This window comes from Theobroma cacao, chromosome 2 (assembly GCF_053813885.1).
Source record: "Theobroma cacao isolate CCN51 chromosome 2, ASM5381388v1, whole genome shotgun sequence".
Classification (NCBI taxonomy): Eukaryota; Viridiplantae; Streptophyta; class Magnoliopsida; order Malvales; family Malvaceae; genus Theobroma; species Theobroma cacao.
The window spans coordinates 2267254-2292148 of NC_142640.1; the positions used below are offsets into that span (position 1 = coordinate 2267254).

General features: G+C 35.7%; 4 protein-coding genes across 7 annotated transcripts; 2 read left to right on the plus strand and 2 right to left on the minus strand.

Annotated features, from left to right (window-relative positions):
* The first annotated feature begins 323 nt into the window (after positions 1-323).
* On the plus strand, positions 324-9217 carry MAA3 (P-loop containing nucleoside triphosphate hydrolases superfamily protein). Of its 2 annotated transcripts, XM_007041513.3 has the most exons (22): positions 324-534; positions 636-780; positions 870-1003; positions 1517-1729; positions 1855-2046; positions 2217-2252; positions 2867-2952; positions 3067-3117; positions 3544-3655; positions 3737-3842; positions 4450-4547; positions 4841-4942; positions 5019-5111; positions 5477-5530; positions 6355-6413; positions 6497-6581; positions 7134-7502; positions 7995-8117; positions 8198-8284; positions 8504-8730; positions 8825-8908; positions 9002-9217. In XM_007041513.3, the coding sequence occupies exons 1-20, from the start codon at positions 433-435 to the stop codon at positions 8711-8713; spliced, it is 2457 nt and encodes an 818-aa protein (XP_007041575.3). In that variant the 5' UTR covers positions 324-432; the 3' UTR covers positions 8714-8730; positions 8825-8908; positions 9002-9217. The 2 variants fall into 2 exon arrangements, with proteins under 2 accessions (XP_007041575.3, XP_017970760.2); XM_018115271.2 differs by lacking the exon at positions 1855-2046 and having other exon boundaries at positions 325-534.
* A 280-nt stretch (positions 9218-9497) lies between these two features.
* LOC18607374 (uncharacterized) lies at positions 9498-12750 on the minus strand. Of its 2 annotated transcripts, XM_007041516.3 has the most exons (9): positions 12592-12750; positions 12310-12440; positions 12055-12135; positions 11743-11831; positions 11568-11642; positions 11374-11438; positions 11220-11279; positions 10423-10623; positions 9498-9894 (listed from the first exon to the last, which is right to left on the minus strand). In XM_007041516.3, exons 2-9 carry the CDS (start codon positions 12430-12432, stop codon positions 9815-9817), a joined length of 774 nt encoding a protein of 257 aa, XP_007041578.3. In that variant the 5' UTR covers positions 12433-12440; positions 12592-12750; the 3' UTR covers positions 9498-9814. The 2 variants fall into 2 exon arrangements, with proteins under 2 accessions (XP_007041578.3, XP_007041579.3); XM_007041517.3 differs by lacking the exon at positions 11220-11279.
* Positions 12751-14149: 1399 nt separating this feature from the next.
* On the minus strand, positions 14150-17140 carry LOC18607375 (Late embryogenesis abundant (LEA) hydroxyproline-rich glycoprotein family). Of its 2 annotated transcripts, XR_016024837.1 has the most exons (3): positions 16221-17140; positions 14748-15784; positions 14150-14656 (listed from the first exon to the last, which is right to left on the minus strand). XR_016024837.1 is itself a non-coding variant. In XM_007041518.3 (2 exons), the coding sequence occupies exons 1-2, from the start codon at positions 16908-16910 to the stop codon at positions 14570-14572; spliced, it is 777 nt and encodes a 258-aa protein (XP_007041580.3). In that variant the 5' UTR covers positions 16911-17133; the 3' UTR covers positions 14150-14569. The 2 variants fall into 2 exon arrangements, 1 of the variants encoding a protein (XP_007041580.3); XM_007041518.3 differs by lacking the exon at positions 14748-15784 and having other exon boundaries at positions 16221-17133.
* Positions 17141-21636: 4496 nt separating this feature from the next.
* LOC18607377 (G-box-binding factor 4-like) lies at positions 21637-24681 on the plus strand. The gene is made up of 4 exons (XM_007041522.3): positions 21637-22592; positions 22812-22883; positions 23561-23590; positions 24162-24681. The coding sequence occupies exons 1-4, from the start codon at positions 21918-21920 to the stop codon at positions 24240-24242; spliced, it is 858 nt and encodes a 285-aa protein (XP_007041584.2). The 5' UTR covers positions 21637-21917; the 3' UTR covers positions 24243-24681.
* The last annotated feature ends 214 nt before the right edge of the window (positions 24682-24895 follow it).

The following is a 24895-nucleotide window of genomic DNA, read 5'->3' on the forward strand; positions in this document are numbered from 1 at the left end:
TACAATAAAAATATATAAAAAGAATTTTGGGTGAAAATGTTTAATAAAAGATTTTTTAGTATAAAAAAATCTAGGGATTCAATTGTAAAAAGTGACATAGATTAGGGGTCTCTTTGTTATTTAAGCTTTTAAAATTTAGATCTGTCCAATTCCAATAAAAGCCCATTGACCACCGACCTAATGTAGCCCACAACGAAAACCCTAAAAAGAGTCTTCCAACAAGCCCATTCCCCCAAAAAATGAAAAACCCGGAACCCGACCTCACAAAATTTGGGCCCCAATTCCAAATTACGGCAACGAAACGTAGCTTGCTGGTGATCGTCGCCTTAAACCTTCCACTTTGTTAAACCCTTTTATTTCCTTGTCAGTTTCTTCAGAAAGTTTGAAAGCCATTTTACTCTGCAAAAGCGGAGGAAACGAAGGGAAAAAGCCATGGCCGTGGACAAAGATAAGCTTCAAGAAGATGCGTCCATTGTTCGTTTCTGTAAAATAATTCTTGGTTGGGACTATTTTCGCCTTCTTAAATTTTCCAATGTACGTCTCCCTCTGCTCTTCTCTATTTGGAATATCAATGGTTTGTCTATTTGTATTTTTTTTTGTGAATTTTAGTTTTTCTTTTTTGAAATTGGAATCAGAAAAATGGCAAAGATGCGGCGGCTTCGGGTTTAAAAGAAGTGAAGGCTACATACAAAGACGTTGATGATTACTTGGCTACTTTCGAGCCGCTTTTATTCGAGGAAGTCAAAGCTCAGATTGTTCAGAGAAAAGATGAAGAAGAAGGTAGGGATTCTCTGTTTGGTTCGTGAGAAAATTTTGCCAACTCTCTCTCTCTCTCTCTCTCTCTCATGCGTCTGCATTAAGCATTGTAGTGACGGATTGGAAGCTGAGGCTGGTTATGGAGTGCAACGAGGCCGATGGATTTCATTTACCTGCAGTTACATATGAGGCAGATGAGGAAGAATCAATCTCACAGAATGATCTCTTGCTGCTTTCAAAAGAGGAGGTAATTAACGCTTTGTTTGGTTGTCATTTGTGCTTTTTTTTTAAGCTTTCTAAAAAGTTTGCTATGATGCTAACGCTAATGATAGAATATGAGATCATGACTGATTAAACAAATAAGCAAACCACAAATATCTAACACCAATTCTAATATTATCATTCTATATAAAAGTAAAACAGGCATTTTTTTCCTCCAAGTAAATTTTCGTAAGCAACAACCAGAAAGGACCTAAAATAATTCACCGTGTTACGGTTCCTTTATTATGCTATAATTGTATAGGCACCTCATTTACTTGTACAATTCTCTTGTTGAGGCAATCTATCATTTGTTTAATGTGTTGTTGGCTTATATTAATTCAGCTAGTTTAGTGTAGTAATGGCCAAAAATATAGTTCAGATCCTAGCCATGTTAGTTATATTCTTATTCATGATCTTTTTGGGTTATTTGGTAAAAATCGAAAAATGTTGAGAGGGAAGAAATATGTTGGATTTTTCATTATGCATTTGCTTCTTGCAGTTTAAAGAGGGCAGTAAGAAACTCCCAACAACATATGCATTTGCATTGGTGGAGCATAGACAAAAGAATCTGCTTCGGCTCAGAATGTACCTGGCTGGAGAGTTCACACAAGTAAATCCTGATGTTGAAAAAAATTCTGAGAGGTTGATACGTATGCAAGCTCTTATCACTTCTTCTGGCACTGCAGTGGAGAAACGCTTGTTCAGTATAAAGGTAATCAGATATCTTCATCTTTCCTGCTTTGACCATGCATCAAATACATCATATATATTGATAGATGGAGGTGCATGTGAATCCAATCTTTGCTGAGGCATTAGTTAATGCAATATGTCTTGCAGATTTGTAGTTTATCAACTATTGCACGTGAATACATAGCTCTATGTTCAGTTGGTTCTCTCCCTTTCAAGGATTTAATATTGAAAGCTGCTGAAAGAGATTCTGGTTCCAAAGACCAAGCCTGGAAAATTTCTGGATCCCTTCATGTGTATTTTAAGGAGAATCTTAATAAATCTCAACAGGAAGCTATAGATGTGAGTCTCTAGTCAAATTATTAATGCTAGTTATTTATATGATGGCCATCCCTCACTCCATTTGTCTGATTAGTCCGTGGAAATTTTAGCATAAGCAACTAATTGTTTGGATTCTTCCTTATTATTAGCCTACTCATAACCAAATAGTTATTTCATTCTCTCTGTTGCAGGCTGGTCTGTCTCATAAAGCCTTTGTCCTGATACAGGTTCAAAACAGCATCTTGCTTGGTTTATTCTATTTGTGCATTGGCTATTTTTTTTTTAATTTTAATATAAAAAACTCTTCCTTTCTCTTTTAAAACTTCCCCTTGCCATTCCAATTTCTTAAATCATTTAATTCTTTTTTAAAATCTGTTATGGGTAATCTATTCATTTTAAAGTAATGCAGTCACTCTAAATAAATTGAATAAATGATTTGGATGGATTTGAGAATAAGTAATCTGTCCATGCCCTATGCCAAATTTGCATAGAATTGGTGCTTTTGATTGAAGAAAATAAGAGGTGAAGTTTCAATGTATAGGCTATCTGATGTCAGTGCTTCGCATTGAATTGAGTTGTAGAAAAAAGACTGAAAATTTTGATGATTTAGCTGCACCGATTTTGCTGCATGCCTTTTTTTTTCTTTGAATTCAACACCTGGAAAATTCCTGCAATGAAATTGGGGTTTAAAGTCGACTTGTAATTTCATTTCTCCAGCTCAGTTGAAGAGGTATATTATTTACTTTGTTGGTAAGCATTATTACTTTTGTTTATAGCCACCTAGATTGAGTACATAATATGCTCCTTATTTTTTGTTTGCTGTCCATGTACATTTTTGTAGGGTCCGCCTGGAACAGGAAAAACACAGACCATCCTTGGACTTCTTAGTGCTATTTTGCACGCAACTCCAGGAAGAGTGCACTCCAAGTATTAATTTTGCTAGCTTTCTTTGTTTTCTTAGATCTAGGCAATGTTTCATATTTAGGAATAAACCTAGAATTTTATATATTCAATACCAATGTTTTTATCTGGTCATTGCAGGAGTGGCTTGCTTGAACTAAATCGTGGACCAGAACTACCCATTGAAGAAAAGTATGTACTGATTGTTAACTGAGGACTATCCATCTTGCTATGTCTCATGTAGTTCGCAGTTGAGCAGGGATGTCTTGAATTATTCTATTCTGTTCCAACCATGTTTTCAGCTGCATTTTGCATGTAGAAATTTTTTATGTTCTCCTCAAGTGGACATTGAATCTTAAAAAGGTTATGCACCTGAAAATGCTATCCTCATATGTCCTCTAAGGAGAAGGAATATATTTTTCATTTTCTCAGAGGCATAATTTTAAATATTTTCCAGTTCCTGGTCAATATAAAAGGTCAGGTCTAATGATGGTCTTAATTTTTGTTTCAAGAGAAAACATTCTAGTGTTTCTCAGCCTAAAATTTTATTATACAATTGATTCTGACATGCCCATTCTGTGCTGACCTATTGAACTTTAATGCTTTTGCATTCTGTAGATACAAGCATTGGGGATGGGCTTCTCCATGGTTGATGGGTACTAATCCCAGAGATATTATCATGCCTATTGATGGCGATGATGGTTTCTTTCCCACCACTGGGAACGAGTTGGTAGGCTTAAGTCTTGCTATTGGTTTGTTGGCCTGTGGCAATTTGATCAATTATCATCTACTAACTTTAATTGCTGTGCAGAAACCAGAAGTAGTTAATTCCAGTCGGAAATATCGCATAAGGGTGCTAGTATGTGCACCATCAAACTCTGCTCTTGATGAGATTGTTTTTCGCCTTCTGAAAACTGGTATGACTTTTCTCACTTTCATTTACTTCTCTAGAGAAAAGAGTCAGTATAAATCATAATTCATAGGCAGTGGTACTAATACACCATTTTTCAACATTCTTCAGTGATTCCTTTTGCTCTTCCATTATAGTAGACTTAATCATCAAGTTTTACATGGTATGGTTATCAAGGACTACATTCATTAACAACTTAACTCAATATTTAACTTGATTTGTGTTCCATCCCAACAAACTTGATTTAAACTGTATATTTAATCTTTTGCGTGTATTAGGTTCTTGAAAAAACATAAACGAAAAAGAGAGAGATTAAGGAAACTGGGTGTTCATTTGAAAAGAGCAAATGAAACCACTTAAGTAGGCTTGCTTCGGTAACAAGTTTGTTTGTTTGAGTCTAGGTTTTGATATCATTGTATAACTGTGGAAGTGCTTGACTAGGTAATTGATGTTGTCAATTTTGTTTTTGTTTTTGTTTTCATAAATTGTTTTGGAGGGTGGGGATTATTGATTGTTTCAAAGTTGTCTGAAATGTTTTCAAGAGCATGTTCATATTATCAGAATATCATTTCTGATATAGTGTTACAATATATTATTCTTTTTTTTTTTTACAGGTGTTCGTGATGAAAATGTTCGCGCATATACCCCTAAGATTGTGCGCATTGGTCTTAAACCACACCATTCCATTGAGGCAGTCTCCATGGATTACCTTGTATGTATCTAGTTTAACTTTCAGAACTTCATTATTATTGGTATGATGAGCACAATCACTCTGCATAAGTGTTAGATTCAAGTTCGTATGAGTTTCACTTTTCAGCCTATATCTTATTAATCACAAGGCAAGCACTGTCAACCCCATCAAAATATAGGAATTTCTATCAATTATTTTAGTTGTCTTCATAAACCTTAAATGATATAATGCATTCACTAGCCAAAGGAAGAAGTATTTTTGAAAGGTGTCTTGATGACTATAATTCAATAGTTATATCAGAAATTCCTTTGCAGGTTAATCAAAAGCGCGACTTGGCTGGTGATAAGCAGAAACAAGGGTCCACAGGAAGGGATTTGGACAGTATTCGTGCTGCAGTTTTAGATGAGGCTGTGATTGTAAGCAAATCTAACTTGTATTGTTTGTGAAGTCCAACATATGGTTATATTCACTGCATCTTTGTACTATCAACAGGTCTTCTCCACTCTCAGCTTCAGTGGTTCAGCAGTGCTTACTAAACTGAACACTGGTTTTGATGTTGTTATAATAGATGAAGCTGCACAAGCTGTAAGGGTCTAAAATCTCTTTTCTTCTTGTTGGTCATGATTGTTTGTCTTTATGTGAGTGTGATCAATAAGCTGCTTCACTTCGTCCTTAATCTGTTGTCTTTTAGCTTTTCAAATTTCAGAAAGAGCAGAACTACTAGATAGTTCTCAAGATTATGTTTAGCCAATGTTGTACATGGTTTATCTGTTCTTCAAAGGCATTGCAGGAACCTTCTCAAAAAAAAAAAAAAAAAACTTTTGCTAGGCAGTCACAACTCACAATTTTGTATCCCTAGGAATACATTTGCTAGTGATTTAGATAATGCAAATCTTCCTCTTTATCCCCATTGTTCTGCCATCCTTATCTAGTTATATGTTCTTGAACAGGTGGAACCTGCAACTCTTGTTCCTTTGGCCAGTGGATGCAAACAAGTATTTCTGGTATAATTGTGATGCATTTCCCCCCTACAGCTTTTTATTCTCTACTCTCTTGTTTTGAAAAGGTAGAATAATGATTGTTGTATTTCTCACAGATTGCTGTGAATATGGTAGTATTTCTTCATCTAACAGTTCCTTGAGATGGAGAATTTCTATTTTCTTACAATTTTAAAGTGGGAGGACGTAAGTGTTAGGTAATTATAACCTGGAATTCATAAGTTATCATCATTTTATGTGAGTGTATTGAAAATTGATTAACTTAGAAAAAACGGGTATATCATTGAAATTGTTAATAAGGTGGCGGAGTTAAGTGTTATAGTGTCGAAATGGTGATTACAGAATCATTAAAATGGTAGTGCTGGTGATAATAGCAATAACATGCCTTTAAAGATGGTGGTTGGAAATCTTTGGCAGGTGTAATGGTGAGATTAGATGATGCTGGTGATGCTGCTGGTCATAGTAGTGGCCATGATAGTGATAATGGTGGTTAGATGGGAATATAAAATTGATGAAAAAAAATGTATGTTTATGGAGAAAAGCCATGATTTCTGAATGACAGATTCCATGTAAACTTTGACTTGGAAGTTACATTTCTAGTTTGCACCCATGGGACTATGCAAAGTCCATAACTCCCCAAATAAGGAAAATTGACATTTGCAACTTTCAAATCTCATCTCATTGTGAAATTTCTTGTAAATATCTTCATTCTACAGTCTAAAAAAGCATCAGGGGTCGTGTACCAACTGTTTGATATTTATATTATCTACCATTGCATTTGCTTGGGCAATGTTCTTAGTGCAGCTTATTAATGTACTAATTTTCCTTAGATAGGTGATCCAGTTCAATTACCAGCTACTGTAATTTCACCGGTTGCAGAGAAACTTGGGTAAAACACTAAATTTGTGCTAAAGGTGACTATTTATCTTGTAGCCTCTCTCTCCCTCTCATACACATGTCTTAATCTTGAAGCTATGGCACGAGTCTGTTCAAGAGATTTCAGATGGCTGGTTATCCTGTAAAGATGCTTAAGACCCAGTATAGAATGCATCCTGAGGTATGAAAATAAATATCTACCGAAGTTTCTTATCCAAAAATATATAAATATATACTGAAGCCTTAGAAGTTATGTTGTTAACTAATTATTATTGAGCTGCAATATTTTCTTCTATCAACCAAAATACTGGTGATGTTTCACTCCAAGGATGTCAATGAACATGTAGTATCCAATTTGGTGGGAAGAGATCCAGTTGAGCAGATTATAGATAATCGGATATGATGTGCTGAACTGGATCAATAATGTGGCAGCTTGAGATTATGCACTCTTTCTTCCAAGTTTATTAGTGTTTAGTAATGGTGTCTGCTCTTATTGGTAGTGCTTCTTTTGCATCATCTGGTTGTCTGTTTCAGATTTAAGAGTGTTACTTAATCAGGTGGCGAATTAACCTTTTACAAGTTGCTTTAGGACCATGTGTCATCTTCACTTAGATAACCTATTGTTACCAAGATTGATGAAACATATCACAGTTAATGCTCCTATTTTTGAGGCTGCCAAAAGCATCCACTTGATAGTTCTTCTTTGAGTTGATCTAATCTATTTGTTGAACAGATAAGAAGCTTTCCTTCAAAGGAGTTCTATGATGAGGCACTAGAAGATGGATCAGATGTTGAAGACCAAACTACTCGGGACTGGCACAAATACCGCTGCTTTGGACCATTTTGCGTTTTTGATATATATGAAGGGAAAGAGTCACAGCCCTCAGGAAGTGGGTCCTGGGTAAATATCGATGAGATTGAGTTTATTCTTGTCATGTATCATAAATTGATTACCATGTATCCAGAGCTCAGGTCAAGCTCTCAATTTGCAATTATAAGCCCTTATAGACATCAAGTCAAGCTTTTACAAGAGCGGTTTCAGGATACTTTTGGGGTGGAGTCAAAAAAAGTTGTGGATATTGGTACCATTGATGGCTTCCAGGTAATCTCCTTGCTCCCTTCTGTATAGAGCTGCTTTCATGCAATTATCTTTGGTTTTTCTTAGGCACTGTCAAGTAAATTTTTGATAATTTTACAGTGACAAGTAGAGATATAATTTGTAAAAGCTACATTCTTGACTTGTGGTTGATTTTATCTTCATTTGCTCCTATGAATTCATTTGACACGTAGCAATGTGAAAGTCCCCAAGAGCACACTTGACCAATTGCATTCATATCTTGAACTATTTCATCAGCCAGCATATATGTAATAGATGTAGTTATAAAATGTCGGTGCTTCTTAAAAGCTTTCAAAATTAGTATATAAGTTAATTAATAAGTTATTAGTTTACAATTATGCCTGGCTTGCCAGATCATGCAAGATGTTTATGAAATTTATTAAAGTATGTATCACTTTATTTGATTGTTGCTTAATTCTGGTTAATATCCTGCACAATTGATCTTAAGATTGATGCAATCCTTGCTTTTCCTTTCAGGGACGGGAAAAGGATGTTGTAATATTCTCTTGTGTTAGGGCAAGCAAAGATAGAGGCATAGGCTTTGTGTCTGATTTTCGGCGAATGAATGTCGGAATCACCCGAGCAAAGTCTTCTGTACTGGTACGATAATATACTAAGACAAGTCTGAGTCATACCTTTGGGTAAAAACATGTACTTCACCTATTTAGTTGTTTCTATAGGTAGTAGGTTCAGCATCAACATTGAGGCGTGATGAGCATTGGAGCAACCTGGTAGAAAGTGCCGAGAAGCGAGGATGTTTCTTTAAGGTGGTATTACTTTTAATGAATTATTTGAAAATTAATTAAAATGTTTTCAAATTATTGTTGTGCATGTCTGTGTCAGTATGTGGAATAGTATCATATACTAGATTTTTAAAGTGGCATACCTATGGATTCCCTTTTTTTTTATCCTAATCAATTCTCTTTCAGCCTCCAAAATTCATCACCATCTTATAAAAACACAAGCTAAGAAAATTCCTCATGCAGGTAGCAAAGCCCTATGCCTCATTCTTCAGTGATGAGTATCTGGAGTTTACGAAGGTTATTGACAAGGATGCACAAATGGTGGATGCAAATGATGCCCCCGAAAACAACACAGGCTACAATATGGCCGAAGATGCTGATCAAGGGCCAGTGGAAGACAATGACTATGGCGATGGAGATGGAGAATTTGAAGGGGGATTTGATGATGACTGAGCACAACTTTCATGAGGGTAAGCTTTGAATGCTGAGTTCAGTGTAGCGATAGGCCTTCCATGTACATCTAGCAATGAAATCCGAGATCATTATTAATTCATTGTCATATAGGCTATCATCTCAAGAAGAGTTGTGGACTAGATGATGAATTGGCTTTGGGCAATGGAATGTGCTCGAAACGGAAATACCTGGAAGGTACTCACTGTTTGTCTTTATGTGATTTTTTTTTAACCCAATTGTCTTTACTGTTTTCATTTACTCTAGAAGGCCCTTCTTATACCCCTGCAGGTTGGCCAGAACTGTTCATTCCTTTGATACTCTCTTCAAATCCAATTGCTGGTTCGAAATTGATCGCTGTGATGGGGTGGTATGCCAGACTGTTGACGAGCTGACAAGCTTTTGTATATGAATCTTAATGTTCGAAAGGTAATATAAAACTGGAGATAATCCTCCACTATTTTATCATACATTGACATCACTAATACTACTATCGATTTTGAATGAGACGAGACCCTTCCATCCTTTTATCAATTAAACTTAAATTGTCATTCATTCGTGTTATATCATATGTTGACATGTCACATGATATAACACATTTTCATTTGATGTTTTTAAATTACATAATTCAAGTTTAAAAAATTTAAGTTTCGGCACGTAAAGCATGCATCAATCTGACGAGTAGGTAAAGTCTTTTAAGTCCAGCCCTGTCAAATGTGCTACCTTTTTTCAGATTATGGTTGAGGAATTTATGGTTCCTAAGTCACCAACCGATGAGAACGGTGTATGAAGGAATGTTAGTGCTCCATTATTTCGAAGAAAATAGTTCTCAATAAAAAAAACCCGGAAAAAAAAAAAGAAAAGAAAAGAGGTAGAAATTGTACAACATTGGCAGAGCGTGATAAAATATCCTACCAACTAGTTTCCTACAAAAATTGCGGCCTAGAAAGTCAAAACAAATATTATAAAAAGGTCCCTACAACTCAACTTTCCAATCAAAGCCTTAAATAGTGACAAGACTGACGATGAAGGGAAAGCAGGCATCCAGTGCTTTTGTTTCAAAACCTAAAACCATAATTCTGCCCAAGGCAAAAGCTTAGATGCTCAAGCGGTTTTCTGGAATGGACCGTCGGATCTGAAACCCTGACCACGACCACGTCCCCTTCCCCTCCCACGTCCACGACCTGCCAATCAGTGATCAGGAATAATGTTGAATTGAATATTTATACCAACAAAACTAGGGCAAACAAAAAAGAAAGGCATGCATTGAAATGCAAGAGAAACCTATGTGCTAAATTCGAACATTGACACCCAAGGCAAGAAGGTTTGTAATTTTGGGATGTTGTGACAATGTCTTTCACTAGTCGTTTTATCGACATGGATATACTCTATCTTCTTTTAAATGAATAGTCAATATACACTCGCAACTTAAAAGAACAATTGTACAAATCACTTAGAATGGACTGGATGTTTAACAATGTGCAATCTGTGGTTGAGTTTTGTTCTTAAAATAACTCAACCCACTGAAAGGACAAAATGAACAGAGGAAAAATGGCCAATGAGATTCTCGAGAAAATGGATTGTTTTAATTTTATTTTTTAGAAAATAAAGAAAAGAGAGCATGGTTTGGTTTTGGGATAACATATTGTCACTAAAAGTAGTACTTAGTACAATAGAACGGCAAAATTAGAACATTGGAACCAAAGACTTACCACGACCCTGGCCAGGCAACGGTCCTGATGGACCATTACCATTGTAATATCCTGAGTCCCACTGCATATTTCCACCACCATAGCCTCCTCTCCCACGCCCACGGAAACCACGTCCCCTCCCACGACCCCGACCTCTGCCTCCATATCCTCGCCCACCATCCCATCCTCCATTCCTGTGCTCCACCACGCCATTGATATTGCCTGCATAAGCAAAATGCAATCATAGGTTCATATGTGCTCCTGCACATTCATGAAAATAAGTAATACATAATTTGCAATACAGCAAGAATCTTGATAACAAACGTTTCCATTAAATCATCATGTCCAGCACCATTACCATTTCATTCCAAAAAACAAGGCATTAAATCCAAACATACATCCTACAACTACTCAGATATGGAAAGTAGCCTATGGGATAAAACCTAGCAACTATTATAACCAACAAACACAACACCAACCTTGCTGTCAAGATTGTTCCCTCTACCGTCCCCTTCACCATTCATCAACAAAAGCAAATAATTGAATCTTAGCCTTACTCAAATGATTTGAAATTACTCTGAACAGAGTCAAGGGTCCTTTAACTTTATCACCAAGCCAAGCACACCATATTCAGATGATTATCTCCAGAACATGTTGAAAAAGCAAAATAACAAAGCAGAAACTATGAATGGACTTTAAGATCTCTATCATATCAAATTTATGAATGAAAATCTCTTTGCCCAAACACACCTTTAATGACTCAAATTTATGTGACAGTTATTTTATGTTATTACAGAAGCCATGGTGATTGCCTATACCTCCATATTTTTCTTGGTCACTATGCCCATATCCTTTGCCTTGGATGTCAGGGGAGGTCTCTAATTTGCATGAAGATGGGAGTATAAATATCAATTCAGGCCACACACAGCACAAAGCAGAAATGTGAACATCAATTTTACATTAATGCCTCACCTCCTTCATTGTCCTCAAACTCAGCCAATGGCTTCACTAGATCAGCTGGGATTGGTGGTTGGTATCTGCCATCAAACATGTTGCAGACCAATAGAGCAGCATGGTCAACACAATCATTAGTAAATCACAGGGTTCGGTGGACAATATTATATTGGACATTGTAAACTCTATGCAGATAAGTAGTGGTTATTTACCCTATCGAAGATGAATCCAGCTCTTTCTTTGACAATGTTATTGTGATTATTGAAACATGGCGGGTGGTTTCGAGGCTGCACAAGCACACCATACATCAGAGTCAATGAAATGTTAGTCATACCAAGAAAATTAAAGCGTTGACTACTAGAAAGAATAGGAAATCTATGTTCTTACGGAAGAAGGCCTTCTTCTAGTGGTTCCCATGTGTCGGTTATGTCTATTGATCCAGTTGATGTATTCTGATGAAGACCGACAATCCTCCTCTGGAAGAAGTTAACATATTTTAGTACAACTCAAAGAAAAGGGGATTATAAAGATAAGGGCAATCAGATATACTAACAAAAATCACCATTTCTGACTATTAACAATTGCACGACGCAATTATCTACCAGCAAAAGCAATAACAGACATGACTTGTCAAGAAACTAACACATAGCAACAAAATTAATAAAGTGAAACATTAACCGCAAATAATCAAACAATCACCTTAATTAATTCAGCAATCATGACCGTCTTGTTGATAGCTCTGCCAGTGGCTTTAAGCACAATCTCATTGGCACCTTTCTCCTACAAAACAACATGAAACCAAAGCTTTTTCAACAGAATATTCTATAAACCACATAAACACCGCTCGCTTCTTCCACAACAAATATTAAATAAACGCCTTACAAATTACTCAATACAATGCCAATATCCAACAGGAAAAGGGGAAACTTAAGAGAAAGGAAGGGGGACAAAAACCTGAAGCAGAGTCATAGCGTAAGAAATGTAATTCCTCATTCTCCCTTGAGCTGTAATCCTCAGTTCATTCTCGTTTATCGGTGTCTCAGCCTTCGGCTTCTCCACCTTCTGGTACCGATCCATTTTTCTCTCTGCCAAGAGAAAAAGCACGTGTTCCAAATCTCAGTAACCAAACCGAACCGAAGTTTCGGAAACTATTCAACGAATTAAACTTAATCCAATGGCGAAATCGAGATCTAGGGTTAGCGAAAGAAGAAGAAGAAGCAGCAGAAAGAGTGTTACCTGGCGAAACTTGGGCGGTAAGGGAGGGAGCTTTAGAGCTTTGAGAGCGATTCTGCAAAGAGAGGGCTAGAAAGTGGCTCTGTTTTGAGAAGCTATTTATTTGGGGGAGCTGGAACCCAAAGGGAGGTATTGGCGGGGTTAGGGTTTATGAGAAAGCTGGGTTCCAGTGTTGAAACTTGAAACCCTCCTATCCTTCCCAGTATCCACTCAATGCTTGACACGTCATCTACGTCTTGCCCTTTGCCAATCAGTTTAAATCTCTGCAATCTCAACCGTTGTTTTAGTCACAGTTAAATTATACCACTCATATTCACTCTTACAATGAATAAATGGTTATTTAAAGGTTTTTTTAATATAAAAAAGTCCTTTTCTTATTCATAACGAACTTTTTAAAAAAAATTAAAATTTTTATTTAATATTATTATTTATCTATAATATTTATATACTATTATTTAACTATTGACTGTCACCTAGTAAATAGGTAAAAATAAAAATTTTAATTTTTTTAAAATTATAAATATTTTATTTTTAAAAATATTAATTTTAAAACTTATTTATTAACAAGATGATAATATTTGATAGACAAAGCTCACAAATTTTACTAATGGCTTTGATGGAAAAGGAATATTATACTCATGGAGGTGAAATAAGGTAAGAAACTTTTGAAAATTGTAATTTTCATTACATTTAACAAATTAGGAAGAGTCTTTAAACTTTCTTCTTCTCTTAAAGATTTTGTTAATTAATTACTGGGTTTTCTTTCCACTTTATTAGTCCAAATTGACCATTTATTTTTAGCCTGATGGGCATTATAATTAGAAGGTCATTACAAAAATTTAAAAGTTACATGAAGATTAATGGATTTTATAAATTTCCTTTTGTACGTGTTTCCTTCAATTATTTGGATCGATCCTGTTAGTACGTTTTTCACTAAAGAAATCAACAGTACTAGTTGGAAACTCTTAACTTTGGATAAATACTAAAATTTAAATTGCATTTATTACTTTTAAATTAAACAAATATTTCCATAGTACTATCATTTTTCGCTTAAAAGAAATTTAAAATATATCACGTTAACTTTGTAATAAATTTTAAATGACATGATTATTATTCAAAATTAAACTTAAATCAAGCTCAAGTTAAGCTTAAGATTTTTACCATAATGAACTTGGTTGTTAGCCCCTTTCCTCTCCTAATGTTAAAGAAAAGAATTGATCATGAACAAATCTGTGTGACTCCCAAGCCTTTCAAAGTTGAAGGGATTCCATTGGAAATGGCAGCAGTGACAATGGGTAATCAGGATTTAAGCAAAGAGGTTTAAATTCTAACCAGCAATGTCCCCTTTTCTCCCTCCCATCCCAAGTGCTACCTGGCATTGGCAACTCACTACAGGGGGAACAGAAAGGAAATGTAAATAAAAGTAAACATTTTAGATCTGTTTCTCTTCAGTTCAGTTCAAGTTTGATTCAAGAAGAAAAAAATCGTGCCACGTTTACAAGGAGGAATGTGCTCACCAAATGCTGGATTGCAGAGGCACCACTCCACAAAGAGAAAGATAAAGAGAAAAGATTTTTTGCCAGTTGGACGAGGAACAGTAGCATACATGAGTGCACATGCAAAATTTTTACATGCAGGGTTAGAAAAAAAATTTTCCTTCCAACTGAAGAAACCAATACAAAAATCAGCAAAATCTTGGGGGTGGGGAGGAGGAAAAATTGATTTCCCACTCAGAATCTTCTCATCATCTTGTCTTTGCCTTAGTTTTGCTTCTGTAATACTCCAACCATGTGAGGAGACTGTTCGTTCTTTCTTCCCCTGAATTCTGGCCTTCCCTTCTGCTTTTCTTTTCTTTCTTTCTCTCTTTTTTTTTTCTTTTTAATTCTATTCTTTCTCAATCCATTTGTAGACAGAGAATGGAACAATGAAAAGGGAACGAAAAGCCTTGAGTTACCAATATGAGTTAGGAGGGGGGCTTTGCTTAGACACTCAATCCATCAAATCCACACTGCTTGTAAGTAAGAGATTGTTTCCTTGGACTTATCACTATAGCACAATCAATCGATACCTGCCAATGCCAACGCCAACCCATTTTACTTGTTAATAATTTCAACAGAAAGAATCAAAAACAAAGAAAATGTATGTTGGGAAAACATTACCAATGTCAAAGTTTCACAGAAAAGGGCATCATTAAGTTCTTAATGCATGTAGACAGCACGTGACAATCATGATAGAGAGATTTAAGGTCAATGAACAATGGGTCCCTATAATGAGATAGACACAAGCTAAAAAACATTTAAAATTATTACCAAGACTGCTTCATGGCTAAGAAACGATATTCACGGGGTCGTGTAGGAGATGGCAAAGAAGATGCTAAAAAAAAAATGTTTCCATGAGCCCAGCTAATATTCTATTATCTCCTTTTTTACACTCAGAAAGGAAGCCTAGTTTGAGAGTTTCTCTTACTCTGTAAAAGCCTCAGCAATGGCCAATGGGTAAATTCCAGACAGGGGAAATTTGAAGAGGATTTGAGGTTAAAAATTTTGATCACATAATTGAAATAATTCATGGGTAGTGGTGGATCCCGCCATTGCAGAGAGGGAACTAAGTGGGTCTGAAGGATAGCCCACCAGTGACCAAAAATCACATGGTGAGAAACGAAGCAAGACCCTAATTTTTTTTCTCTAAATTATCAAAGCAAATTTATGACATTTATTCTCTTGTGCAACATGCCAAACCCAACACCACCATGCCTACAATAGTACAATGCATACCTACTACTGCTCTCTCTCTCTCTCTCTCTCTCTCTCTCTCTCTCTCTCTCTCTAATCAACTCCCGAAAACCAAAAACAAAAACAGGAATCCAAAAGCAAAGAATAATTCTCATATTCCAGAATGCCAATGTCCAAAAAGTCCCATAAATCACTGTATTGGGGTTGGTAAAATTTTAATACTAATTCACGGTAAAAATATTCACAGATTCTATTGTTACAGTACAGAGACGGGCCGATTATGGGTAAAAGGGATTGCGTCAAAAAAAGCTAGCCGCACGATGGCTATACGCCATTGGTGCGTCTCGGACATGCGCGTGAAAAAGCAAAAGCATTAGCTTTAATCACCCATTTCTATACGTGCCCAAAAGACCGTATGGTAGACAACAAACGTCGAAGTGCAACAAAAACTAAGTGCTACATTCCTGTAAAACGAAGAGTACCGATTAAGAAAAAGAACATAGTATCCAAGAGAAGACAAGGAAAACATCCCTTTCCCCAGTACTAGTAGATGATAGAACCTCATCGGCCCAAGTTAGCATGGACGACGAAAACAAAAGAACGGTGCAAGTTAGTGAAAACAAACAAAGAAATGGAAAAGCAGAGTGGGACAGCGAGTCGTGGGGGGCTGTGGATAAAACCAGCCAGTGCCGACCGACAGACCGCGCGCACCACGTACGCCGCTCTCATAGTTTAAAAAGATTAGTAACTTAAGGCTATAATTAGAAAGTAAGGAAGAAATGGGCATCGTTAGGAAAAGAGGAGGACAATGCTGTAATTAGAAAGGGCGGAATGTGCTTATAAATTTTTAACCCCGAAAAGGAAAAGTGAAAAGTAAAGGGAAGAAGAGAATGGCGTGACCTGAACGCCAGGAGAATCGAAGTCCAAGACACGGATCTTAGCGCCAACATCACCCAAAACTCTAAGCTCAACGCGGTCATTAAGGGAAGCATCTCGGATTAAATCAGCTGCATCGGCTTGCATCAAGTTAGCTCGATCGACGGCGATGGTTGCCTCCACGTTTCTGGTACTGTGAGCTTCTTGGAAAAACCCAGGGACGGCAGCTTTTCCCAGAGGAATCCCACGGTACATAACGGTGAACCTAGACTCTCCGTACTTGATCCCTACCTTATTGGGATTCACTGCTGTGAAAAGCATGTGGATGGTTAAAGACAAAGAGGCGGTCGTTGGGGTGGTTGTGACTGCGGCGGCAGCGCCGTCGAAGGCGGAAGGATTGGATGTGGAGATGCCCATGTACTGTACCCCTACTTGTTGGAGATCGAACTGGGGCTTCTTGGGCTTAACCGCGAGGACGATTATGAGGACAACCGCGAGGACGAGAAGGGCTAAAAAAGAAAAGAGAAGGAAGAGGCAGCAACAACAGCCTTTGAAAGAGGCCGAGGAAGAGGAAGAGCGAGGGTAATAAGGGTGGTGGCGTTGGGGACGAGGAGGAGGGGCTGTGAGGCCGCGGTGGTGGTGTTCGCCGTTGGCTGTCGGACGCATTTCTCTGGCGTGGGGTTGATGGTTTGGGCTCATATTCGTTGGTGGCATTTGCCTTTTTCTTACTCTAATTTTACAAAGAAAATCTCCCTCTCTCTCTCTCCCTACCTCTCTCTGCTTTTCTGGGGGGTGGTTTTCCTTGGAGCTACAGTTGCTTTCTTGCTTTTTGAAGGACAGAGTGGAGATGGAGGTGGGGGGGAGTGGGAGAAGACTAGGAGGACAGTGTGTGACTTTGCTTCAGAGTTTGAGAGGGTAAAGAGGGAATAAACAAATAAATAATGCATAAATTTCGGGGACAAAATAAAATATGGGATGCTCCTTTTTTCTTTCCTTGTCCTACTGTGTCTTTATCCATGGTGAAAGTGGGAACATTTTGGTATTTTTACTGACCTTCCTGTGCAAAACTTTATGGTAAAAACTTAATAACTAAGCAAAGAGAATTACCTTTCAACGTAATTTCATATTGAAGAAAAAAAAAATAGGGTTCATGTCCAACCTTTCTCTTTTTATTGATTTCTTTTTCTATTTATATTTTCTTTTGAAATATTGATTCTTGATGCTATTAAGGAAAATCTTTTTTCATGAATTATTCCAGAGATAGGTGAGCAAAAATAATTACCAGTATCTTTTAATTTTGTCAACCAGTAAATTATATATGAATTTTAAAAAAAATTATATATGCCTCAAATATTTTTATTCTTCAAAAATTCATTAATATATATTTCATTTATATTTGATACGATACCAATGTATAATACTTGCACCCTATCATCTAATTATAAAATATCAATTCATAAGTATGTAAAGGTACAAGCATTTGTTTTTTAAATTTTTAAATTTATTTATTTAAAAAGTAATGATATTTTATTTTTATAAATTTTTATATTGATAATGCGTAAAAAATAAACTTATATAAATTTCTCATTTAATAAAGCCATTGTTTCATCATTGTAAAAAGCTCCTTAAACATGAACAATATGAACTACTATTAAACATACTTTTTTTTTTCATTTTTTTATGGAGTGGGTGAGGGGTTAATAATGCAGGTAGTAGTCAACGGAGAAAAAAATATTTCAAAAATAATTTATATTTTTATTTTAAATTAAATAAATTTTTATAACTAATAGTTAATTAATTTTTCATTAATCAATACCTCATTTGTTATTATATATATAAAACTGGATATATATATATATAATATGATTATTTTTATATTTACCTTTTAACCACATCTCATATAAAATTTTAAATTCGTCATTAATTATATCACATCAATATACCATATAATTATTTATTATAATATTTTAGCATGTCACATTAAAATCATGTGACATTAACTTTTATAAAAACTTATATAATTTTAAAAATAAAAATATAAAAATTTAGTTTAATATAATAAAAATAAAAATTTATTAAACTTTTATGAATAATTCAAAAACTTTGGTAGAGATTATATAAAAAAACAAATGATAATTAAACCTTTAAGAATTTTTTATTTTTTATATAATCACAGGTATGATATGAGTATCTTATGGACTAAGCATGCAAGTCAAAAAGCTGCATCAATAATCATAAATAAAGAAAAACAACAGCCCAAGTCGGATTAGACACCTCTGGCTAATTTTGATGTCTCCATTACTTTTTCCAAACCAATTCGAAATTAGTAAACGATATTGATATCTCGGAGGTAGTTTCCCATCAATATTATTCAATTGCCTTTACTTAAGAAAACAGATTGGAAAGCTAAGCCTATGTTCATATATAAAAGAAAAAGCCTTTTTATAACCAAAACTACCACTAAAAAAAGGTGAGGGAAAGGGGAAAAGAATGACAAGGTTGGCATCGCATTCACACACACACACAATTGCAATTTGTGTGCATGCATCCCTGGATTTAACAAAAAATTTTTTGAATAATGTCATAATTAAAAAAATTAATGAATTCATTAATATCATTAATTAGACAAAATTGTAATATAAATAATATAATTAATAGAAATTTTGGACACTTCAGTAGTTAAGAGCAAGAGTGGAGGCAGCCAATCCCAAAAGCTAATCGGCACAATTGGGCTGTTTTTGCAGGTAATTTGCACTAATGTATGATCCAATGTGGTAAAGTTGGGTTGTAGTATGGAGCGATGGAAGTAAGTTGGAAATAAATGACGAGATTTACTAAGTTCGAAATAAATGACGAGATTTACTAGTTAATTCTACTCTTTCAAAAGAGTACCAAGTGGTGCACCTATAAATGTACCATCAGAAAATCCACTATAACTACTAGTAATCCTAGCATTTATCAGCATACTTGAATGCCTTTGTGAGTTGTCTTCTTCCTATCGGTTACAGTGATAACACTCCTTATATATGTGAGTTTTGATAACTTATTTTTAGGACTTTTGGTATGTCTGCAAGACCATAAAACAATACTAACAAATATGTAAAATTAAGAATATAAATACTTTTTTCCCCAAAAAATAATATCAATATATATATTATCTTCTTTTTAAACCCTAGACCTTCAAATTTTGTATGGCCCAAGCAATAAGAACCCAGGCAAGGCAAGGTCTGATTGAACGAGAACGTGAAGACTTTCCAGCCCAATTTTCGTTTCAGAGTTGGTAAGGCCAACCAATGTTATATGGGCTATATCCAATTGTATCATGGATGGCCCAATTATCATTAAGGAGCGAAACCCGTGACCCGTCTTTTATCTATCGCGGTTTTAGAATCATTGCAATCTCACTTCCTAAAATGAATTTATAAATAACCGATAATTCTATATAAAATTTCAAATACAAAAAGATAAAGGTTATTAAAATTAAGAAAATCTATTATTCCCATCTCAAAAAATTAATCTGATAAGATATATAATGTTTATAAATTTTTATAAATCTTTTTATTTATTAGACGTGAGATTGAAACATCTGAAATAGTAACAATTCTCAAAATCATAATTTTTCACGACAATTTCTGGTTTATATAAAATTCAATGATCCACGTGAAATAAAACGACATCGTTTTACTGACTCTATTGTTTTTGTGACCAAAGCAAAACCGCCCACGTTTTTTTTTTTGGCTTCTTTTTCACGTTAAATCAAACATTTTGACTTTTCAAAAGCACAACTGCTCTTATCCCCAACGGTGACAGAGACAGACCCATTCCCCTTTTTCTTGTTCATTCAAAAATCTAAAATCATGCTTAATTTTGACGTAATCATGACATTTCAAAATATTATATATTATGTGAATAAAAAATATTAATTTATATTAAATTCAAATTAAATATTTATTTAAATTTAAAATAAAATTTGAAAACTAGTTTCAATATAATAAATAAATGCACGATTTAATTAAATAAATGATCATAATACAAAAAAAATTTTTAGATAAACTGAATATTGTATTATTAAGCATACTTGTTAGTTCTCTGCAGCTATTAAAAGGAAATTTACAAGCTTTACAGTAAAAAAAAAAAGGAAAAAGAGTTTGTATTGGTTGCTATTTCCATTCGAAGATTGCTATCTCTTAACCAATGTGGCGTGAAAAGAGGTAAAAAAATTGAAGGAAAACTGTTGATAAAAAGAAAGACATAGGGTGAGACCGAACCTGTGAAGTAGGAAGGGGGCAGAGGAAGCCTCGCAGACAGGGACTACCCTGTAGATGCTTCGATTCGATTGATTCGAGGCCAAACCGTATCGTCTAGGGACGGCAGAGTCAAAACTATAAAAACGGCAACCTAACTTTTTCTGCCATTTCTGATTACACACTCTACCTTCCCACAGCGCGTGTCCTCTACTCTCTTTCCACTTTTCCCCCCCCAACCTTTGCACCGGACCGGCCATCTCTGGAAAATGAAACTACTGCCCATAGTTTCGATGAGTGGTACCAATTTTAAATAAAAATAAACAAACAAATAATTTATATTTAATATTTTTACTTTTATCTATATTTTATATTAATTTTTATCTTAATTTTTATAAAAGTCAAAGAGACGGAGAAAAAGGGTCAAAGAAAGGATTTGATATTTGGTGGGTTTTTGTCCAATTGCTGGAAGGAGTGCCAAATTGCATGACATTGAAAGTTTGTAGCTCCAAATGTCAAATGCTTTAAATTGAAAATTAATTCTCTTTCGAGGGATGTTGAAATTCATAATATAGTAAACCCCAATCAATGTATTGGTAAATAGAAACAAAAACTTCCATCTAAGATTAAATTAAATAATAATTTTGTACATTAAAATCAGTAAAAATGGTACAATTATTGCATAATTATTTGGAAAGAGGTTAATCGTTACCATTACTTCACAATTATTTGAACACTAATTGAACGTCATCTTATTGCATTAATCAAGTTCATGTTTGGTACTTGTAAAAGTCACAACTTTTCAATTAATTTAATAGTAAATGTAAAACAAATACTCTTTTGGTCGATTTTTTTAAAGCATATTTTAATATTATAATTTTATTTTTTATAATAAAAAATATCAAAGATCTATATTATAAGAGATTTCGTGACAATTAAAGAGTGATAAAAAATATTTAATATTACTTAATAGTAATAAAAATATATTTTAATTTCAATTAGGGAAACGAGATTGGACGAATATTCGAAAACGTTTCGCATAGCTCGGCAACTGCCAGTGTACTTTTTGAGAATCTGGAAAGCGATTGTCCCAAATAAGTCCGTGTAAAAAACTAGTAAGCTAAATAGCGAAATGACAAAAATACCCCTAGCTTTTACGATTGTGCGTCTATAACCGCGAGTACACGTTATCCATCTCGCAGTTTCCTCCATCCTTCCTCCTTCTCTCTGCGCTTTCTCTCTCCCTCTCTCTGTTTGTCTCCTTGTTTGCATTTAAACTGTTGGCCAGCGTCTCTGCTCTTCCGCCGTAGCTTTTCGCTTCTCTAATAATTTTCCCTCAGTTTTCGAGTTCTATCTCATACTCTCCTTTTCCAACCAATCAGCGGAAAGCCAGAAGGGAAAAGAGAGAGAAAGAGAGGAAATAGTGAGCAAGAAATTAGTGCGAGAGAGAAAAAACCCTGAAAATTCGGGGGGAGTCATGGCGTCGTCTAAGGTGATAACGACCACGTCAGCGACGAATCCTGATGTGCCACGTCAGCCATCTCTGTGCTCTTCACTCTCCACTCTCCTTGCGGATCTTCAAAACCAACAAAGCAATCAAAGCCAATCCCAGAACGGTTCAATGAGCATGGACGATCTTTTGAAAAACATCTACTCGTCCCCACCACCGCCACCAACTACTTCCGAAGCACACGCGCAGTTCCCCGGCGCGTCCATCTCACGCGAAGGTAGTTTCTCGCTTCCGAAAGATGTGGCGAACAAGTCCGTCGACGAGGTGTGGAAGGAGATCGTGGCCGGCGGAGGCGATCAGAGACAGGGAGGTCCAACGGAAGAGATGACGTTGGAGGATTTTTTGACCAAAGCTGGGGCGGTTAGAGAAGAGGATGTTAGAGGAGTTGTTAATCAGGTGGGAGTTGGTGCAGGTGTTTATGCTGTCGACCCGGCCGTTATCAACGGTGGTGGAAGTCAGTTTTCGACGTTTGGAAACAACGGCGGAGTTGATCATCAGAGATTGGTGGCGCCTGCAGGTGGAGGCGCGAGAGGGAAACGACGCGCCGTTGAGGAACCGCCTTTGGATAAAGCGACGCAGCAGAAACAGAGAAGGATGATCAAGAACAGAGAATCTGCTGCTAGGTCTAGAGAACGCAAACAGGTTAGCCTCTCCTTTGCCAATTCTATTTTTGTTTCCCAGAAAATAAAGAGAAATAGTAGTTGCTTTCATCTCATTCAAATCTTAATTGCTTTTTGTACTTCTTTTTAAACCTGTTTTCTGTAATTAAACGGTGAGGGTTTACTTATAAATTTCGAAGTTAGTTTTCCTTTCATAACATTTTTTTTTTCTTTGTATATCTCTTTCCTTCTTGATATTTAGGCTTATACAGTTGAATTGGAATCTCTAGTGACACAATTGGAAGAAGAGCAGACCCGGTTGCTGAGAGAAGAGGTATAAAGGCCCCCTGTATGATATGATTTTAAATTATATTGAAGAATTTTAGTTGCTGCCAAGTTTAATGAATCATGATGTTCTAGATGTTTGATCAAAATAAAAAATTTTCTTGAAATGAAGAAGGCACTTTGATGGGGCTAAAATTTTTGTAATTTCTAGCATCATTTTATACTTATGCTAGTAGTTGGTGAATTTTTGAAAACCATAGTATAGACATGGAAGTAATTCTAAAATAAAGTAGTTGAATGCGGTAGAGGGAAGCCCAAATGGTGTATTTACAATCATTGATGTTCTAAATGTTTAATTAAAATCAAAATTTTGTTGAAATGAAGAAGGCACTTCGATGGGGGCAAAATTTTTTGCAACTTCTAGCATTATTTTAAACTTATGCTTGTAATTGGTGAATTGATAAAACCAGAGCATAGACATGGAAGTAATTCTAAAATAGAGTAGTTGAATAGAGTGTAGAGAAACCGAGATGATGTATCTACAAGCTTCCTTCCTAGTATAATTAGCTGCTGAAATAACAGAGATTCCCCCCCCCCCCCCCCCCCCCCCTCTTCCTTTTTCATTTTAGTTATGTTTTTAGTCCAATGGTAATTGATACTTTATATCTTGAGGATGTATGAATCATCATTATGCTCTTGGGATTGATTTCTCCACCTACTTTGCAGGCTGAGCTGCAAAAGGAGAGGTTTAAGCAGGTATCTCTCTTTATTTAATCTTTTAATTCTATTGTGTTTTTCAAATTTAAGATATCTTTGCCTTATTTTTGTGAATTAGTTCTTAAATATCCTATCACTGATGTGGTGACCAATGTTGGAGGATTTAAGTATTGGTTCACCCAATCTATATGTTTTATCTGTGGGTAAAGGAACAATTCAGCGAACATTGAATAAAACAATTCCTGAAGGTTCATAGACTGCTAATTAATGCAATAAAATGTAGTAAATGAATTACAGTCGCTGTTGTAGAAGATGGGAAGAGCAAAAGATTTTCAACAACCTATTCTATATCATGTCTAAGCAGACATGATCAGTTTAGGTTAAATCCTCTTACTAAATACATCATCATGAAGTTTGGTTGATTGGATTTTGTATGATGAAAAGCTACATCACTGTAAATGTTTATATACTATGTTGACAAAGTTTATTGCAATAATAACTAATCCAACAATCTGCTAATAACTAAAATCTAATGATTGTGATCTTCGCTTGAAACATGATGGTGTTAGTGGCAATTCTGACTCCCGTTTCTGGTTCATTTCAAATGCAGCTGATGGAGAACCTGATCCCTGTTGAGGAAAAACGAAGACCACCTCGTGTTCTTAGGCGGGTGCATTCTATGCAATGGTAGATATGGCAGCTCCTTGATTTTATTTTTTGGTCAATGACAGGATGAAAGAAAAACTTTAGGTTTGGTACTTGCCAATATTGAAGCTATAGAGAAAAAAAAAAAAAAGTGCAACTACCAATTGAAGTGGGCTATCTTTTGAGAAGGGAAAGCAAAGATGAAATGGAATATTACAACTGTGTGGGGATTATCTTTTGGGATCAGTGGGGACCTTTTGCAAAGGAAGTCCAATGCAGTTGAGGTCTAGAAGGATCCCGTTACAGTTGAAGATGGATGGCAAATGCTTTTGGATTTTGCTTAGGTATTGTTGTAAATTAAAATGAACCTCATGTGTATAAAGTACCTTTTCCGCTGAATCCCTGTTGGAGGGGGGAAAGTGGTAGGCCTGAACTAAACTAATACAAATTCTGATTATAAAAATTCATATGATATTTGAGTTAAAGCAGCAATGTTCTGACAGCATCAAACCCGTGCTTGCAGCAATGTTCTGACAGCATCAAAGCTGACACCTTCCACCTCTACCATCTTAACAATCATCACTGCCACTGTTAAATTTTGCAGCGAAGCTACCACTTCTTCCACCGTTGGAGTTTCTTGGTTAATTTGCATCGATGGGAAGTAAAAGTGGTTCGTATTGATTGGCACTTTCCTTGAAC

What these genes read in the sequence shown, in the direction of transcription:
- MAA3 (XM_007041513.3), top strand. Translation starts at nt 433, where the DNA reads ATGGCCGTGGACAAAGATAAGCTTCAAGAAGATGCGTCCATTGTTCGT. An exon ending in TTTTCGCCTTCTGAAAACTG is followed by an intron (nt 3,843 to 4,449) that starts GTATGACTTTTC and finishes TTTTTTTTACAG; the next exon opens with GTGTTCGTGATGAAAATGTT. An exon ending in TAGATGAAGCTGCACAAGCT is followed by an intron (nt 5,112 to 5,476) that starts GTAAGGGTCTAA and finishes GTTCTTGAACAG; the next exon opens with GTGGAACCTGCAACTCTTGT.
- LOC18607374 (XM_007041516.3), bottom strand. Translation starts at nt 12,432, where the DNA reads ATGGATCGGTACCAGAAGGTGGAGAAGCCGAAGGCTGAGACACCGATA. An exon ending in ACGCTATGACTCTGCTTCAG is followed by an intron (nt 12,136 to 12,309) that starts GTTTTTGTCCCC and finishes GTTGTTTTGTAG; the next exon opens with GAGAAAGGTGCCAATGAGAT. An exon ending in TGACCAAGAAAAATATGGAG is followed by an intron (nt 10,624 to 11,219) that starts GTATAGGCAATC and finishes TTGCTTATGCAG; the next exon opens with GCAATATCAATGGCGTGGTG.
- LOC18607375 (XM_007041518.3), bottom strand. Translation starts at nt 16,910, where the DNA reads ATGCCACCAACGAATATGAGCCCAAACCATCAACCCCACGCCAGAGAA. An exon ending in TCGATTCTCCTGGCGTTCAG is followed by an intron (nt 14,657 to 16,220) that starts GTCACGCCATTC and finishes TGGCATTGGCAG; the next exon opens with GTATCGATTGATTGTGCTAT.
- LOC18607377 (XM_007041522.3), top strand. Translation starts at nt 21,918, where the DNA reads ATGGCGTCGTCTAAGGTGATAACGACCACGTCAGCGACGAATCCTGAT. An exon ending in GGTCTAGAGAACGCAAACAG is followed by an intron (nt 22,593 to 22,811) that starts GTTAGCCTCTCC and finishes CTTGATATTTAG; the next exon opens with GCTTATACAGTTGAATTGGA. An exon ending in AAAAGGAGAGGTTTAAGCAG is followed by an intron (nt 23,591 to 24,161) that starts GTATCTCTCTTT and finishes TTTCAAATGCAG; the next exon opens with CTGATGGAGAACCTGATCCC.